The 18119-nt window shown below is 39.5% G+C and overlaps 1 protein-coding gene across 2 annotated transcripts in view; it reads right to left on the bottom strand.

Annotated features, from left to right (window-relative positions):
• The window catches only part of GPM6A (glycoprotein M6A), a 270108-nt gene that overhangs the window by 23445 nt on the left and 228544 nt on the right, over positions 1-18119 (bottom strand). For both annotated transcript variants that reach the window (XM_074991864.1, XM_074991862.1), the window contains exon 3: positions 12490-12646. In XM_074991864.1, coding sequence (XP_074847965.1) covers positions 12490-12646 — 157 coding nt within the window. The remainder of the gene's footprint in view (positions 1-12489; positions 12647-18119) is intronic.

Genomic DNA, 18119 nt, shown 5'->3' with positions numbered 1-18119 from the left:
CTTGAAAATACCATTTCTAACTTATCTCCATTCTGAAAACTGACCTCTTATTCCTATCCTTGGTGTCTTGTATTTTAACTAGTTGCTGATACATGAGGTGTTACTTCCTCTTATCCCATGACTGCTTACTTTCTTTAAGAGCCTTTGGTGAGACCTTTTCTAAGGGCTTTCTCAACATCCAAGTTCCTGATTATACAGAACAAATAGAAGCCATATTCAGAGGTGATATAACTAGCAGCTTCAACTGTGAGTGCAAGTAGCATGCTGAGGTGGAAAGTTGGGATTGTAGCAGCAATATGAACTATCAAGATGAAGATGATAAAAGACAAGTACACTGTGGCTTGCTCTATCCTGTACCCTCCTGCTGGCTACCTTTCTTATGCAACATTCTTCAGCATATGATGACACTTAGTAATAACTAGTTAGGTAGATATACCAATTTGTACTGCATGCGTTTTTTTGTTTGTTTTTTTTTTAAAACCAGAGATTTCTAGAGAAACAGCAGGCTGAGCTGGAAAAGGGAGAACAGTGGCTCTGACTTACGCACAGAGGCATTGTGAAAATGGAATATTGCTGCCAGTGATCTACTCCCTCTCCTCTCACCAAATATTAACATGCTATAGGGAACTAAACGCACAGATGACAGATAAGTACAGGTTGAACCGCTCTGGTGCAGCACTCTTGGGGCCAGATCAGTCCCAAACCAGAGATTTTGCTGAACCATGGAAGGTCAGTGTTGTCTCGCAGCATTACCAACACCTCTATTGCTTATTGGCTTCTTAGAAAACATTAAGGGGTAAATTAGAGCTAAATAATAGCGCAGAACACTGAGAACCATGACTGGAGGCTATAAACAAATGTTATGGGACCACAGGAAACTTGGCCACATCCATGATAAGAGGTCTTCCAGCTAACTAAAATCAAGCCAGATGACAAACGTTGCCCGATGAGAGAGTGCTGGATTAGAGAGGTTCAACTGGTACGGTGTGGTGTGCATCCCCTATGATCTGATATCAAAGACTATGGCATGTATCAACTGTTTTACATATTGTGAACTGAACGGAAGCTGTCTTCCACAAAAAAAATGTCCTACACAATTAAGTATTTTTCTCCATACTATTTTATTTATTTTCTATCTCTGCACATTCTATGGGTTTTGTTTTCCCCAACACATTACACCATATGATGAGACAACATCTGGTCCAACCCCAGGAATTCATTTACAAGTAATTACTTGGCAACATAGTGACACTTAGCTTTGAATTCCAAACTAAAAATAAGGTATTATTAATTTATTATCAAGCTAAAGAGTTGTATTACTTTTTTAAACTATGAGCAAGAAATGACAAAGAATGGTCAATGCACTTTTGTTTCCTTTTAAAAATATATTTGCAATTTAAAGCTCATTTTAAATGTTCACTTTAGAAGTAAAAACATCTCCCCTGTTGAAGGTTCCAAAACTTTGCAGGAAATAGCAATTTGTGTTCTAGTCCTGTTTAAGGCTCTCTTTCAGGGGCCTCAAAAATGAGCAAAAAGGTTCTTAAAAGATACAAAACAAAGTTATTTATATGTTAATACCTCAATACGTGAAGTCAAATGAATTATAATGTAATGTGTAAGACCACATATTTTAGAACTAAACTGCCCAATTTTCATGTGGTGTATTCCTGTGGGCTTTCAGCACATGGAAGTTTAGGCATCTTTCTGTTATGTGTGTAGGTGTAAACACAAGCACCTGTGAATACAAGGCTAGGGCCCTGTTGGCTGCTACTCAGCCTCTCTCCCACCCACCTAGCCACTGCCAACAGCAAGCGGGGCATCTGATATTGTGCCTCTCTCACAGTCTCCATTGCTTAGTACTTCTTTCACACAAATAATTTCAATATTTAATTCTATTGCAGAAGAAAATTTAGATTTACATGATTCTGTTTGGGCTGTTGAATAGCAACATCAAAAGGGATACAAGCCTTGTCAATTTTAGTATTGCCTCCTGGCAGAGTCAGGAGTAGCTGTAGAACCAATGGAGAAATCTGTCTGTAGACTTAGCATTCCAACAGTGAACAAAATGTAACTTGATACACCCTTGTATAACTACAAGTGTGAGAAATTTAATTTTTAGATAAAAAACTATACAGCTTAAATGTTGCAGAGATTGATGGCTGATGCCTCCACATTCACCAGGAGTAGCTGACCCCTTGCCACTGGAGTTTTCAAGCACTGTGTATGTATTATCAGAGGATTTCCTAAATAATGGCTTATTAAGGTGAGTGATTCAGTGTGTTTGCTCTAGTGATGGTCTACAGTGATTTCTATTAAATATGAGAAAAGCAGTCAAGTAGCACATTAAAGACTAGCAAAATAATTTATTAGGTGAGCTTTCGTGGGACAGACCCACTTCTTCAGACCATAGTTTCACAGGGCTGCTAGAGGTGGTGGTAAATTAAGGGTATATTTTATCCCTACATACATCCAAACCTGAACACTTGAATAATCCCCTTCCCCACCCATGATGAGCCACCTTACTGAGAAAAATCTTTGCCTTACTAAACTCAATGGCGAAACCATTGACTACAATGGGGTCAGGATTTCACCCACGGTACTTTTTGGATCATGCATAGCTGGTCACATGAAAAGAAAACAGATTTTTGAAAACTCTGTGTTTGTTATGAACATTTACTTTTTAAAATTCCCCTAAGGAAATATGATGTTTATCTCTGTGGCACTTTGAAGCAAAAGAGAAAAAAAAATCAAACTCAGAAGATTTTGTTACCATAGTGCAAAGGTCCAGCTTGAAATAAAAACACAGCAAACTTGAATCTAAGTTACCAATCCAGCCATCTTATTGTGTGATAGTATTGTTGTCCATCATGTAAACAAACTGCTTAGAAACATAGCACAATTTCAGAGATGACTGAAAGAAAATCCTGAATGTATAAGCTTTATACAGTTATATAACTGACACTTTATTTTGGCCCCCGACCACGTGCATTACACCTTCTTTGACTTTCTTTGGACTCCGACCTATTAGCAAATATATAGTGTCCACACATCCACAAATGACTTTTGAATTTGGCCCACTGACTCAGTGAACCAAAATAAAGGAGCACAGCAAAAAAAAAGAAATTAAAAAGAAGGTGCAATAAAATGCTTATTTTAACTTTAGATTGATCAGGGGCTCTCTGCTTTTTTGATGGCCAATCAAGAGCTCCAGAGAACAAAGGCCTCATCTTCACTTCTAGAATTTAGCCAGCTCCCTCAGATACTGCAGGTGATGGGATACTTCACCTACAACCTGTGTTTAGCATCCAAATCCTTCCCTGGTGGTGAAGATCAGGCGGGAAATAGTGGATCTCTTATTTCTAGAGGTCGTGTCAACACATCTCAGAGAGAACACACTGCCTTTTGATTTGAACAAAGTAAGCATGTGGTCTTTGTTTAAGAAGTCATCACAGTAAACTGACCAACTTGCTAAGTACTGATGAGCATTACCTCTTTTTCTTTGGGGGCAACACTGTTGAAGTGATTCTGGTGATAGAATTCTCACTATACTCCAATGCCCTTAGGCCTGGCTATGGCCCAGAGACTCATCAGCGATCTCCTCCTGAGCATGGATGATCACCTGCACATGCTATCATTATTATTATCTCTATCGGCTGCCTTTCTTACTGTTGATCTTGGGATGTTGATGGAGTCTGGTAGGAGTGGATGAGGCTAGAGCTGAGTGGTTTCGTTCTTTTCTTCAAGATAGCTGGGCAGCTGCTCCTGTTCCTGAAGAGCTGATAATACATACACAGTGCTTGAAGACTCCTACTCTTCTGATCTATGCTATTAAATACTAAATAAAGAAAGATTATTTACTTTCCAGTACGGCAGCAGCCATTTTTGTTGTGGTTAAATGCAACTTCCATGCTGATTCCATTTTTTAAGTTTCTTTTACATTTTTTTTCAACAATTCCTTTCAATTGAAATGTGCTATCTTTGGGCTACATCTACTTGACAGCCTGAGCTTGCAATAAACTGCGCAATCTGCACCATAAATACTGGATCACTTATTTTGAGTGAAGTTCAAAATAGGCTATTCCATCATCTGGCACTGTCTAAACACCACCAAATATGTAAATAAAGCACTATTTTGAGGCATCCCTTACTCCTCCTGCATGGCGGACTACAGAATGCTGAAACAGCACACCTGTTACTTGGAAAAATATTTAGAAATAATGTGTCCATTTCAAAGACACAAAATAGCTGTTTTGGAATATTTTGGTATCAGAAATATCTCTGCCATGTAGACAAAGCCTGGGTGATTTCTATGTATTTTTTTAAAGTAAATTACTTATAACCTGATCAGAAATATCACATACACATCACTCACATGGCTAACTGGATTTTTGTTTAAATTTTGTGTGGTCAATCTCAGTGGAATCTACAGAACAAAGTGAGTTCGTAAAAAATAAATGACTTAACACTTTGGATTGCAGAAACAGATACATTACACCTAGGGAACCATATCTAAAGAGCACACATTTTATTTGCTGATCTACAATAATGTGAATTTTTATCTAAATTGCTGTCCTCCACAAGTAATTTTTTTCAACATTACTGCTTTCAAAGTATTTCACCACCTTTGAACCTGTCTTTTGGATTGGTTTTACCCAAATGTATAAACTTACACTCACTTGTTTCTCCTATCCCTTCTTCCAATGTCCATTTGGATCTAGGAGTACTTAGTGAAAGTAAATTTAGTCCATACAATTCTGCAAGTCACCTGTCTGATAAGCGTTGCTGTTCATATTATTTTTTTGGAATTTTCCAAGATCCTGAAATTTTTTCTTCTTTTTCTTGCTACTAAAATCTCCCCCTCACACTGCCCCATACTCCTTTTCTCCCTTCTTTGCTCCCAAAAATCTTCAGTTAATTCTAGTTCTGTTCTTGACATTATCATCTTTGGTTATCTATATGGCATAGCTTCTGTGGTAAGATTCAATAACTTCGCTATTGTCCACTTCCCTGCACTTTCTCTTCCAGAGTGTAACTCAACTTTGCCCTTTTCCACTATCATATAATAATATGGAACAAGACACAGATATGGAGGAACAAATAAGGATATCAATACCAGGATAGGGAAAGCAAGTGTTGCATTCAAGAATCTCCATCCCAGATAGAGTACACAAATAATAACTGTGAAGACAAAACTGGATCTTCAACACCAATATGAAGAGTGTGCTCTTGTATGGATACAAGACCTGGCATACTAAAAAGTCTTCAACACACAAGCTACAGACACTCATGAGCAGATGCCTGAGGTACATCCTTCACATCAAATGGCAAGGCTTCATCACAAATGAGGAGCTTTGGAACAGAGCAGGACAAGAACCAATTGACATTGAAATCAAGAGAAGAAAGTGAAGATGGCTAGGCCACACTCTCAGAAAATCATCATCCAGCATAGTCCATCAAGCTCTCACATGGAACCCACAATGAAAATGCAAAAGAGGAAGACCTCAACAACATGGAGGTCTACTGAGATTGAAGGACAACAACTGGAGTACTCCTGGAGCCAGCAAGAAGTTTTGTCCCAAGACAGTGAAGTGGAGGAGACTTGTAGATGACCTATGCTCCACATGGAGTCCAAGGGTTAAGTAGTAGCAGTGCACACATGTACAAAATTCCTACTTATGACTAGCAGGTAAATATTAAAGTAGCCACAAGGAGAATAAGGAATCTATCATCATTATCAAGATCTGGTTCATGGTAAGGATGAGCCAGAGGAAAATCACAGTAGACAAATTAACTGGAAGGGAAAGAGTACACGGACACAGAATGGAAACTAAATGTGTGTCTACTACACTAAGTGTATAATATTGTTGTCTTCATTTGTAGGAGTAAATAGCAATCTGATTGATAAAAGAGGTATAATAAGACAGCTAACTACTAGCATATATACAGGTCTGCCTGCCCAGATGCGAACAAAGAATGGGATCAGCACAATTCATATTCATCTGAAGAGCAACGGATCTATTAGGCAGCCAGCTACAATTGTACGTTTGAACATTCAGAGAAGACTCTCTCTGAAACCTAAGGAAGATAGATTTAGCAGATTAGTTTATGTCCTTAATAGGAAAGCACAGCTCATGGGAAAAGCGTAATAGCTTCCACAGTCAGACAAGCTTTGGAAATATATTACTAAATCACATTTTCAGAAAATGTTTTGATCAAGAAGTTATGTATGCTCAAACATACACACCAAGAAAATATGTTGTATACTCTGTGAAAGCTATATTCACGACACAATTAAATTGAAAGCAAAAGGAAATTTTAGTTTATTGCAAAAAAAATCCATCAAATAATGATGAACAGAAAAGAAAAGAAAAGAAAAGGTCACAGACAATGTATGTGACAGTGCCTTGTAGGCCATTGTATTAATTAATGCAAGCAATTTAACACTGCAGCACTAACACAGCTAATGTGAAGACTGGTTGTAAGACATGGCAAGCTCTGTAAGAAGATAAGGTGTCAGACAAAAATGTTAACTCCACAGCTATGATTTCTGTGATGGGGATAATCCAGAAGTACAAGATCAAGAGCAGGGGAGAGCCTATTGTTACCTAAACACTGCAAATGACACAGAACTGGAAAACGATGTGTTTTATGCTTCCCATTTAGAAATAGCTAGCAACAAAAATCACTGGGAAAGTCTATATAAAAGAGAGTGTGACATAGCAGTAACTAAGAGAAAAATGGGAGAAAAATTAACATTTTGCTTTTCTTTCTTGCTAGCACTGTTCTTAAATATGGTGCTCCAAGAAACATGCCATATGGAATGGAAATAAACACACAAAGTGTCCAATATTCACCAGTGTAGTCTTGGAATAACATCAGTTCCTATCCTTGCTAATTCAAGAAAACACACACAGATTATATAGAAGCAGGACTGCTACTCCTTGCAATGGGAGTACCAATATTATACCAGTGTCCAAGCTAAACTGACTCCCGGAACAACATACATAAATTAATAGATTTTAATCTTCAGACCTGGAAAACTCAAGTAGTGCTCAGATACCATAAATTAACTTATTTATATACACTTGTGCACATGAGTTGTATGATGTCTGCCTTCCTATGTCTCCTTTAGCATCTGATCAAATTTCTGTTTGCAATACTGAATGCTAGTTTTGACTTATTTAATGTAGGCCTGCTTATCTTAGAAACTGTCTCTTTCCCATGTCCCGTTCCAGTACTTGAGCACGTTAAGATTGCATTAAATACAGTGAAGCAAACTATTAAGGATTTGAGCCTACAAACGTGAAAGCTAGAAACAGACAATAATTCAACAATGAATGCTGTGTACCCTAAGGGGAGATGAAATTCTGCTTGTCATATGCATTAGATTTTTCTGAATGGTTAATGGACAAGAAGCTCTCTCACAAATAACACTGCCACTACAAAATATTTGATAGAAACTGAATGAAAGCATGAAGCAATGAACTTATGCAACAATTCAAATGTTATTGACACAGACTCCAGAAAAACCACTCTTCCCATAGATGGCATGGCTAAAAAACATCCTGTTGCATCTGATGGCCACAGATGGAAGAAAAACTCATCACTCCGACCCACAGTGTTAAAATATCTTTCTTTAAATTGCTCGTATTAATACATACCATCCTGAAGCTAGGCTATGCAAAGAGACAACATGAACATCAGCAAGGCACAATCTTCCTTTAAGATTTTCTGATGACCTTACACTAAGGAACTCTTTCTCATTTGTAAAACAGCAAAATTTTCAGTTCAAATCAAAGAACAGGAGGTTATGTAATAAGTGACACCAGGAAACCAAGACTTCAGAAAAGATCCTGTGATGATTGAGAAATGACTCATTTAGTCAGCTAACAATACAAATGGAAAAGATACCTCCTGCGATAATTAAGGTTCTTGAAACTAAATGGGAGGGCACCTGATCTCAAGTACACTAACTGTGTCACAAGTGGCTTCAGACATTCTTGATTTTTGTTTATTTCTGGCTAACATAGGTCCACTGCCATTCTATATATGTTAATGGAATACACATAGTACTGAGAAATATAAGTATGAAAACAAAAAACCACTTCTGATCTGTGCTTGAATTTATTTAGCATGTCTTTGCTGTCATTATTTTACTTCTTTCAACAGTGAATTCATTCTGAAACAATAGTCACTGACTCTTATTATTGATGCTTCATCAGGCATATCTACAAGGACAAAAAAGGGTGAATTTTTTCAACTGAGATAGTCTAGCTTGATTGAAATCACCCTTAAAGTAGGTGTAATAAATTTTGGTATGTGCACCAAGGCATGTGCAGATGTGCACCATCAATAAGGTGGGTGGCTGTGGATGTTCTTCTAATCAGTGGAGCGACAACTGCATCTGTCCTGGATGGCTGCCCAAGCACTCAACCTATAGGGAGCACTGCTTAGTGCCCATCTGGATGTTGACGATAAGCTTTAAAAGAATTTGATCTGGTCATGACGTTTTGTAAGTGGGAACTAATTCAACTGAAAAAAAGATTTCCTTTAGAGAGGCCCACAGGCAGAAAAATCAGCAATTACAGGTAGTATTGTTAAAAAAAAAGTCTCTCAAAACTGCTTTTCAATGCAATTAATTTGTTGCCAAACTCTATGCTTTCAAGAAAAAAATATCAGTTTGTTAAAAACCTGAACATCTGAAAAACAGTTTTCAGTTTCTCAGAACTGTCAAAATTTTCCACTGAAAATTGACAAAAGACATTTTTTGATGCCACCCCCTCCCCCCAAAAAAAATCCTTGTTTGGCTCTAGTTACTATTGTAGACAACGCATGCATGTATAATATATTTAATTATGATCAGAAGGGGCTGTTACTGAAGCAGATAAGAACTCAACTTGATTCCCACACCTCCAGGTAAGACTGCAAGGCTACCATTCAAATATATATTTTAATTCATAATTTCAGCAAATTTTACATGGAATCACTGGTACATAAATACACAACCTCATTTGTACAGTATCACTTTTCAAGGTGATGCCACCATGTGGTTTCAAATTATTTTACAATGCAAATATTCTATGAGCATGTGTGACCAAAAAAAGAATTTGTTACTTTTAGAATTCACTGCTACAAATAAATTAATTGATTCTATTATCTTGGTTTTTTAATTCTGTGTATTTTTTATTTAAACTAAGAAGATGAATATCCCAGAATTCCATATAAGGAAGTCTCCTTGCTGCCTGTGATATGATCCAATCGTTGTCAATAGCATAATCAGAATATGCTAATTTAATCTGATTTACATAGCAACAGCACTTCCTGGACCATATAGAGAGGGCAACCCTGCATATCAACTTCCTGTACTCACAGCAAACAGGTTGATTTCATTATTCAGCATGAAAACCAGACTGCCTTCATCTTTAATTGTACAGTGGCTTTATGGGCTATGGGCTTTGGGCTTCTTTACAGAAAAAGACATACTTCACAAATTCTCAATTAGATAACTAGTACTGAACACTGAAAGCAATAATTTTGTGTGCCAGCAAGTTGATGCATGATAATACACTGCATGCTAGTGTACATATTGAATCCTAGACAGAGGTAGTAAGAATACATGATATAAAGGTTAATGTGGGCATTGTGCATAACTCTTTATATCTGAGAAGTATTTATGAAACTGTTATAAAACCAATTATCTGGGTTTCACATTTTCACATTTCATCCATAAATTGCACTTGTCTTACACATACAGGAAAGGGTGTACATCTGCAACCCTAGACTAAAGACTTGGAAAACCCTGTAAGATAATAAAAGCATGATCAAAGAACTGTCACTGTCTCAGTACAGTGACTTTCTAAATTTATAACGTTCCCAGCCTTTGACTATAGACATCACGAAAAGTGTCTAGTCCTCTGTCCAAGCATTATCATCTCAGCCTGTACTTATGGAAGGTGCAGACACAAGAAGATGAAAGATACACATTATTATAGGGGACATTACAGTTCTTATGGCCTTAACGGTGCATTTACACAATTTCACATATCTGGATTTCTTTTCAATGCATGCTTAATTACTGATTGCCTGGGTATCTAATAATTGACTTTTGATAACTATTATGCTCTTTGAGGGTTTTACCCATTGTCACCAAAATGTACTCTCACCCTTCAGTTCAGCTTATCAATACATGTCATCTGAGAATACAGTGTAGTGATTAGCCTTCCTTTAAACAACATTTTATGTTCATGCTATTTGCAATATGCCTATTATCATTATAACAAAATGACCAATCTTAGACCTCCTTCAGGCTTCCAAGAAAAAAAAAAAAGGCAGTAAAGTAGCACTTTAAATACTAACAAAATGATTTATTAGGTGAGCTTTCGTAGGACAGACCCATTCTTCAGACCACAGCCATACCAGAACAGACTCAATATTTAAGGCACAGAGAACCAAAAACAGTAATCCAGGTTGACAAATCAGAAAAAAAATTATCAAGGTGAGCAAATCAGAGAGTAGAGGGGTGTGGGGGGGTAGGAATTAGAGTAAGCCAAGTATGCAAAAGAGCCCCTATAATGACCCAGAAAATTCGCATCCCGGTTCAAACCACGTGTTAATGTGTCAAATTTGAATATAAAAGGCTTCCAAGAATACATCATCTATTGCCACTCATTACAGCAAATTATTTTTGATAAATTGATACAACAGTAGCTGAGCTTTTATGAATGGAAGAGAAAATAGCTCAAACACTCAGGTAAAGGGAATGAAGACTTGGGAAGCCAAGATACTGTCTACTCTCATCTGCCCATCTTTAATACTCTGAGCTTTAGGATAGCCACTTCCTAAACCAGAGAGATTCTGCTAATAAAGACCGTTCTGAATTTATTCAACACACTCCCCGAAGTATAATTATTTAGTTGTTTCAGTAGTAGCCTGAGACTAAGTAAGACTGGATCCAAGCAATCCTACAGCATAAAACGTGCACGTAGCCATGAGTCAAGAAGTGATTCAGATTCGAAGTGAATATGACTTTGAATAGCCGTTCACCAACTTGAGTAAAAAGTTCAAAATTCAGCTCCACGGTATTAAACAAGGAAAGACCTGTTCAGGGCTTGGTCTATTTATCCATTCTCATTATGATGAACATACATACAACCAACATATACAGGGGGTCCTCATTATAAGCTGCCTTGCTGTAAGTTGTTTCACGTATACGTCATTAATTCAGGAAAGTAAATTCATTGTGCATCACACTGATCCACACTTACATCATTTGGGAGACAAGGGACCAAAAGCTAGGAACGTAGCTGGGTTGTGTGGTGACCATGGGGCAGGCACTGTAGTCCAGATGCCCTAGAAACAAGCCCTGAAGTCATGGGAGATCGACGGGGTGTTGTGGGAGGCCAGGGGAGGGACCTTGGGGGGGAGCTGGAGGGAGCAGCAGGGGAACTTCAGGGAGCCAGCAGCAGACTGGCAGGGACACTGCAGGGAGCCAGGAGGAAGACAGGGGGCTGGCAAGGAGCTGCCAGAAGCCAGCACAGGACCAGCGGGGAGCCTCAGGGAGTTGGCAGGGACTGGTGGGGAGCTGCAGGAAGCTGGGGGACAGACCAGCAGGGAGCCGCGGGAAGCTGGGGGAGTTTCAGGGAGCTGTGGGGTGCCAGGCCAGTGGCTGTGAACAGCTGCAGGCTGCCTCTATCTGTGGATGGTGGGGAGCCACAGTGAGCGGTAGCTACTAGGACCATGGGGTAGCCGGAAGTTGGGACCTGGCTGCCAGGACATGCAATCAGTCAGGCACTTGCTGTGGGGGCTGAGAGAAGGTGCTGGATAAGAAAGGTACAACTTGTACAGGTACTGTATGGAGCGCAGCCAGGCAATGGATGGGGAGGCAGAGGAGGCAGCTGCATTGCCCAGCAAAGGCAGCTGGAGGCAGGGGCAGGCTGCATGCCAGGCTGAACGGAGGAACCTACCTCAAGCTAACTACGTTATTCCTTATGGATATTAATTCCCCTGTATAGGTCATTTCACTATTAGCTGCATTATTTAGGAATGTAACATGGACTTATAATGAGGACCCCTTGTAGATATGTAGCTGTTCCTAAAGCACCAATCAAGATTAGGGAGCCATTATGTGGGGCACCCTAAAAATCACATATGAAAACATAATCCTGTGACAACATAACAAAGAGCAACATTTTCACATTTAGCTTAGGCAAAAAGCCTACCCATTTAATTACTGAAGTGAGTATTTCTACGAGCATGAGTATTATTATTGTTGTGTAACTTTTATATAAGAATTTTCCTCAGTAGACACCGTTTAACACAAAGACCGTGCGTATTATTCAATTACTTTCTTGCTACAGTTTCTAAGCGCTAGCATATTATTTAGAACAACCCTCTACTTAGAGATACATTTCCTCTATAAACATATCCTAACCTATTCCAAAGATGTTATGGAAATTAATATAAGCAATGAAGGTTGTCATATTAACATACCCAGGCACTGACACATCTTCCACAGGTGGTGATTTTGAAATCTCCATAGAGATCCTTGATGGCACCGGTTGTAAAGAATCCCTCCACCATCAGCAAAATGCCATAGACAAAGAATGCAGCTGCTATGCCATAGATCACATACTTGAAGATGTCAATCCTGTACAAGAAGTGTGAAAGTTATTTATCTCAGCAACAACTCAGTGATGACTCTGAAATGTTAGAGTGGTATAAGAAGATCTCTGATAGCATACACTTTTCAAGTGGAAACTTGAGTGCTGCTATTCAATGATGATAACTACATTTAAAGAGTTACGTAAATATTGCCATATGTATCTTGTGGATGCCACTTCTGAATAATGATTGCAGAATAACAAATGGACCCTTCATTTATTGATATTTAAAAATTGTCCTGGATCCATAAGAGAGCATTATTTAAGTCTAAATAATTCCAAAGTCAATTCATCCTCACTGGATTTTAGTACCTTAACAGTGAAATAGGATTAAAATACTTCATCAAATTTAATTAGCAAAAATTAACAGAAAACATTATTCTGAAATAAGGCACTTCCTAAAAGATCATCCTGTTCACGGGCAGTTACTAATATTGAAATGAAATGCATGACAAAAAAAAAATATTCAATTAACTACTCATCACTGTACAATTAGTTAAATTTAGCTCTCACATGGCAACGTTAGTGTCTACTAACACACCACTCTTCTAATTTTTCATCCATTATTCCCCAATGAACAAAGGCATATTGGGAGTCAGCACTTAAAAAGGATTCTCTCAATGCCATATCGAGCTTGGTCCTTATTACTGTTAGCCACACGTGGCGTAAGGGTTACATATGCATGTGATGTTTTCCATTCCATGTGACCTCAAACCCCCTGCTCCTGATGAGTGTGATTATCATCTGTATTATGGCAGTCTTTAAAGGCCCCTGCTGAGATCAAGGACCCACTTTGTAGACACTGTAAACATTCCTAGTAAGACAGAGTTCCTGCCCTGAAGGATTTACAGTTTAAGACAAGGCACAGTGATTACTACAAGGAAAATGCATATGAATTAAGCAAGAATTGAGATCTAAATCTAGTTATAAAATATACTATATATATATAATGTATATATATAAATTCTCTGCTATGTCTCAGAGAGGAGACTTTAAGTCACCCTTTTACCTTTCTAATCTTGGGATACTCTTGTGACTGGAATGGCCCCTGGCACAGAATACACATCCTGGAAGGTTTAAGTAATGGTATTTTCCCCAGGCTGTGCCATGGGCTCCAGCATTGTCTGAAATCTACACCATTTGGCATGCTGTGATCCAGCTCGCTATGTGCCTCTCCTGCTCCCACCTTGACCTGCAGTACTGGGGCTTGTGAGACACTCATCAGAAAGCTGCCTCCACAGTGCCTATGCCGGATGAATTCCCCCAAAGCAATATCATGGGTTTCATAATCCATTTATGCTGCTATTGCCTATTTACCTTCTGTGACATTGCCAAATAGAGATAATGCAATACAGGTTGGACCTCCCTTGTTTGGTGCCCTCAGGATCTGACTGGCCCTGAATGAGGGAATTTGCTGGAATTTGCCTCTGGCCTTTCATCCTGCCATACCTTCCCACCACCAGTTCTGCTTCCACCCCGCCACTTACACACCTTTGACACCCCTACCTGCAGCCCCAGCCAGCCCCACTACTGCTAGTCCACCTGAGCTGCCAACCCCAGCCCTCATCCCAGCCTTGGCCCTGTTATTGCCCCAGCCAGCTCCACAAATGCCAGACACAGGCCCTAGCTGTGGCTCCACTGGGCTCCCTGCTTGCCAGGGTTGCTGGCCTCCCCCCCGCACTGGCCTCCCAGCCCCCTGCCACTAGGCTCCCTGCTCCTGGAACATCTGTGGTTGTGTCAAACCACGGATGTTGCCAGACCAAAGAGTCCCAGATTTGGGAGGTGCCACCTATAAGAGGAACACAGGCATGGAAAAGATTGTAATTACAAATAAAATCAAAGGTGATGAACTGAACACTTTAAATTCCTTCCAGATATTTGGCATTTTAAAATATCTCTATTTCCAAATTAAGAAAAAGCCCTATAATCCTCACAAATTCAATGCATATAGAAACAAGTCAAATGCTGATTAGATTAGTACATCTCATTTCATATTTTAAACTTATTTCTCAAGTTTGACAGATACAGCTCAGAAAATAAACAGAACATGGTCAATGGGGGGGAGCAGGTTCATACCTTGTAAAATTGAAGTAATTTTTTTGTTTCTGAGATATTAATCAATCAATAGGAAACAGAATGCAAGAGTTGTACATAGGCTATGCAACTAGGCACATTCCTTTTAATATTATATAGCAGAATATAAGCCTGGTTAATGCCCATATGCCAGGAATGAAAGCCACTCGTGGTGGTAGAGAGTGGTGTAATTTATTTCTCCATGTACCAGCTGAACCCCTGGCAACCCTGAGGGATTCATCCTGAAGGAAGTTAAAGAATGTCACTGCATCTGCCCTGCCTCAGAACTTCCAGTTAGTAGGGGCAGATTTACCCATTTAATTTTGTTGTGGCAGGACTCCAGAGAAGCCCTGGTCCTGGAGAATCCTGAGAACATATGCACTGATCCTTTGCCTTGAGCAGTTTCCCTAGGAAAATCATTTCTCTTGCCCTGGGGGACACTCACTGGAAAGAACTTAGTGGCCACTTTCTGCCCATCCTTCATTGGTGGGCTTCTGAGGTCCTGTGAGTGGGTGTTCACCAAACTAATGCAGTGAAAAACTATACCCTAGGCTACTGAATGTATCAAACTTAGCACCACTTAATTATGCTCATTCTCATAAAGTAGGATTTGGCAATAGGTGTTTCCATGTAGGAAGTCAAATCCTGGAGATTTAAGAGACAGTGTAAGCAAGCAAAAGGGGGGAATTATCAATGTTCGTGCACTGTATGAAGAGTAGCAACCCAAATAATTCAATAAAGGCAAAAGAACGTGCAATGACTCAGAAAAAAGGAAAATATAAATAATAAGAAAACATCACTGTGGCTCCACGAAGAACTTTTCAGAGATACCACGTTAATAGAGAGCCCATGCTGGGACAAGGAAATTGGGAAAAGGAGAAAGAGAGAATATTTGGTGGTCAATTAAAGTTTGCAGTGAAATGATAAAACAGAAAATATTAATGCTAGCTAAAGTAGCTGGAGCAAAAGGAGTGCCCCAGGGCAAACCCACCTGAAGTTACCTCAGCAGCAAAACAAGTGCACCTATGGAGTTCCCATTAATTCAACACAAACTTTCTTGCCTCATTATAATCCCTCCCTGGGGCAGGTATATTACAAAAACAATCCAAACATTCCCATACTTGGACCTGCAGATCTCCATGACCAGCATCTGATGAAGTTAGTCTTTGCTCACGAAAGCTCATGCGCAAAACTTTTCTCTTAGTCTATAAGGTGCCACAGGACCCTTCATTGCTATTCCTAACCTTGTCCATTTCCTCTACCCAGAGTGTGTAGTCCTTAAAAACCTTCATTCCTCTAGTCCATCATCTTAGTACATATCATGCTCCAGAATCTTCCCCCATAGCTGGGCTCTTCCTAGGTCCTCTGCTGTTCTTTAACCAGGACTGTCACTCCAGCCTTTCCAGCAGGAGTGTACCCTTGCTCTTCCCAGCAGAATCCCCACAGCCTCTTCTGGGGTTCAGCTCCAGCAGCAGAGAATCCATCACCCCACCTATTCTGTTGAACTGTGCCACCTCTACCACACAAAGTCATCAGTGGATAAACCCTCCACCACTCCCCTGAATTCAGCCCTTGGCTTTTGCTCCCTGACTGGGAAGTCAGCAGCAATTCTCTTTGCCGTTCTCTCGCTCCAGCCTTGTCTCTCTGGGTTGCGGTGGTCAGAAAGCTCCTCTCGTGCCCTCAGCCTTTCCCCAGCTATAACCTCCCTCAGGGATCTCCTACAGCCTTCTGGTCTCCAGCCAATGTCTCTGACTCTTTTAGACAACTGTTACCTTTCCCTCAGCACTCAAGCGTCCTCCTTTATGCTCAGCTGGGAGTCAATGGCCCAATCACAGATGCACTAGCTTCTTCCTTCTAAAAGAGCCAGCATCGCCCTTCAACAAGAACCAAAAGTGGGGTGGAGGGGCAGCTCTAAAGGAAGTAGGCCAAGTAGTAACTGAGATTCCTTTCTAGGCCGTAGAGCTGTACATTTCCAGAAGAATTTCATGCAGAACCATATTAAATCATTTGCAAAACTCTACTAAATGTTTGCAATATTATCTCCATCCAACTTGTTGGGAACTGCATAAATGTGTCCTTACCAAATTCACAGCCACGTAAAACACATTGTGGACCATGAAGTCTGTGTCTTCCCTTGATATCTGGCCTTTTGTGTGCTTTTACCTTATATTATACAGATTTCATGAATGAGAGCAGCATTTGTCAAACTGGAGGTCCTGATCCAAAAGGGAGTTGCAGAGAGATGACAGGTGTTTGTTTGGTTTTTTTTGGGGTGGTGGTGGTGTAATCACAGTATTGTCTCCACTACTTCCGCATTACTGCCTTCACAGCTGGGCAACTGAAGAGCAGGGGTTATATGGTGTCCAGTGCCCAACTCTGAAGGCCGCACACCACCAGCAGGAGCACAGAGGCAATGGTAGTAATGCTAATCACATATTGCTTGTATATCTGTACTACTGCTTTTAGAGCTTGGTGGCCAGACAGTGGCTGCTGCACCCTTACTGGGTAGTGACAAACTGACATAGCAGAGACTACAAAATTCTCTGTTTAGTAAATTCAACAAACACCTTCACATATGTGGTAGTTTTTTTTTTTAAAAAAGACTGATTACTCTGAAGGAATTTTATATCTGCCTCCTAAGCTGTTCCTTCATGCTGTGTTATGATTTGGAAAGCTGCCTATTCAATGACCTCTTCTGTTATTTATTATATTTCCTGACATGCATTGATTAAAATCTCTTTTGTTTGTTCTTCGCTACCTCTGTATTTATCTAGGTATGACTAGATTTGTTCTAATGCCTCTTAAAAGTTGTCTTATTTATACGAGAATATTTATTGACTTTGCTTTTATTAGAATATGGAGTGTCAGGTTGCTATGCAACATAGTTCTTTTTGCAGGAGGATGAAATTGTTCTCACTCAGTAAGACTACAGATGCATTTGGCCAAATACTATTATGTGCCACTGACTTAGTATGGTTATACAAATTTACATCAGTGAAGAATCACATGTATTGTCTTTGGCAAGCTCATTCCAATGAGAAAGAAATTGTCTCCTTTATGTAAATAGTGTTTTCATTGAAACTGAAATGTATTCATTAATATTATTTTGCTCTCTAAATGAGTTTCTATTATTCTTTAACATAGTGATAAAAAGAAAAGTAGTTGAAAGATTACTCATGCACCGGACTTGGACCAACACTTTGCACAGAGGTAAATTTCAGCCTCATTGCTCAAATTCTGAGTCAATGGAACCAACCAAATCATCATCAATGTGCAGCTATATTCTGACTATCATTAACTCATTTGCTAGAAAAATATAATTTAAGCCAGGACAATATGATCTGACCCTAGCATGTACCTCAACTGTTCCAGACCCTCAAAAATCTA

The sequence above is a fragment of the Carettochelys insculpta genome, chromosome 4 (genome assembly GCF_033958435.1).
Source record: "Carettochelys insculpta isolate YL-2023 chromosome 4, ASM3395843v1, whole genome shotgun sequence".
NCBI lineage: Eukaryota > Metazoa > Chordata > Testudines > Carettochelyidae > Carettochelys > Carettochelys insculpta.
Note: the sequence above shows the minus strand (reverse complement) of the source record. Positions and strands in the feature narration are given on the sequence as shown.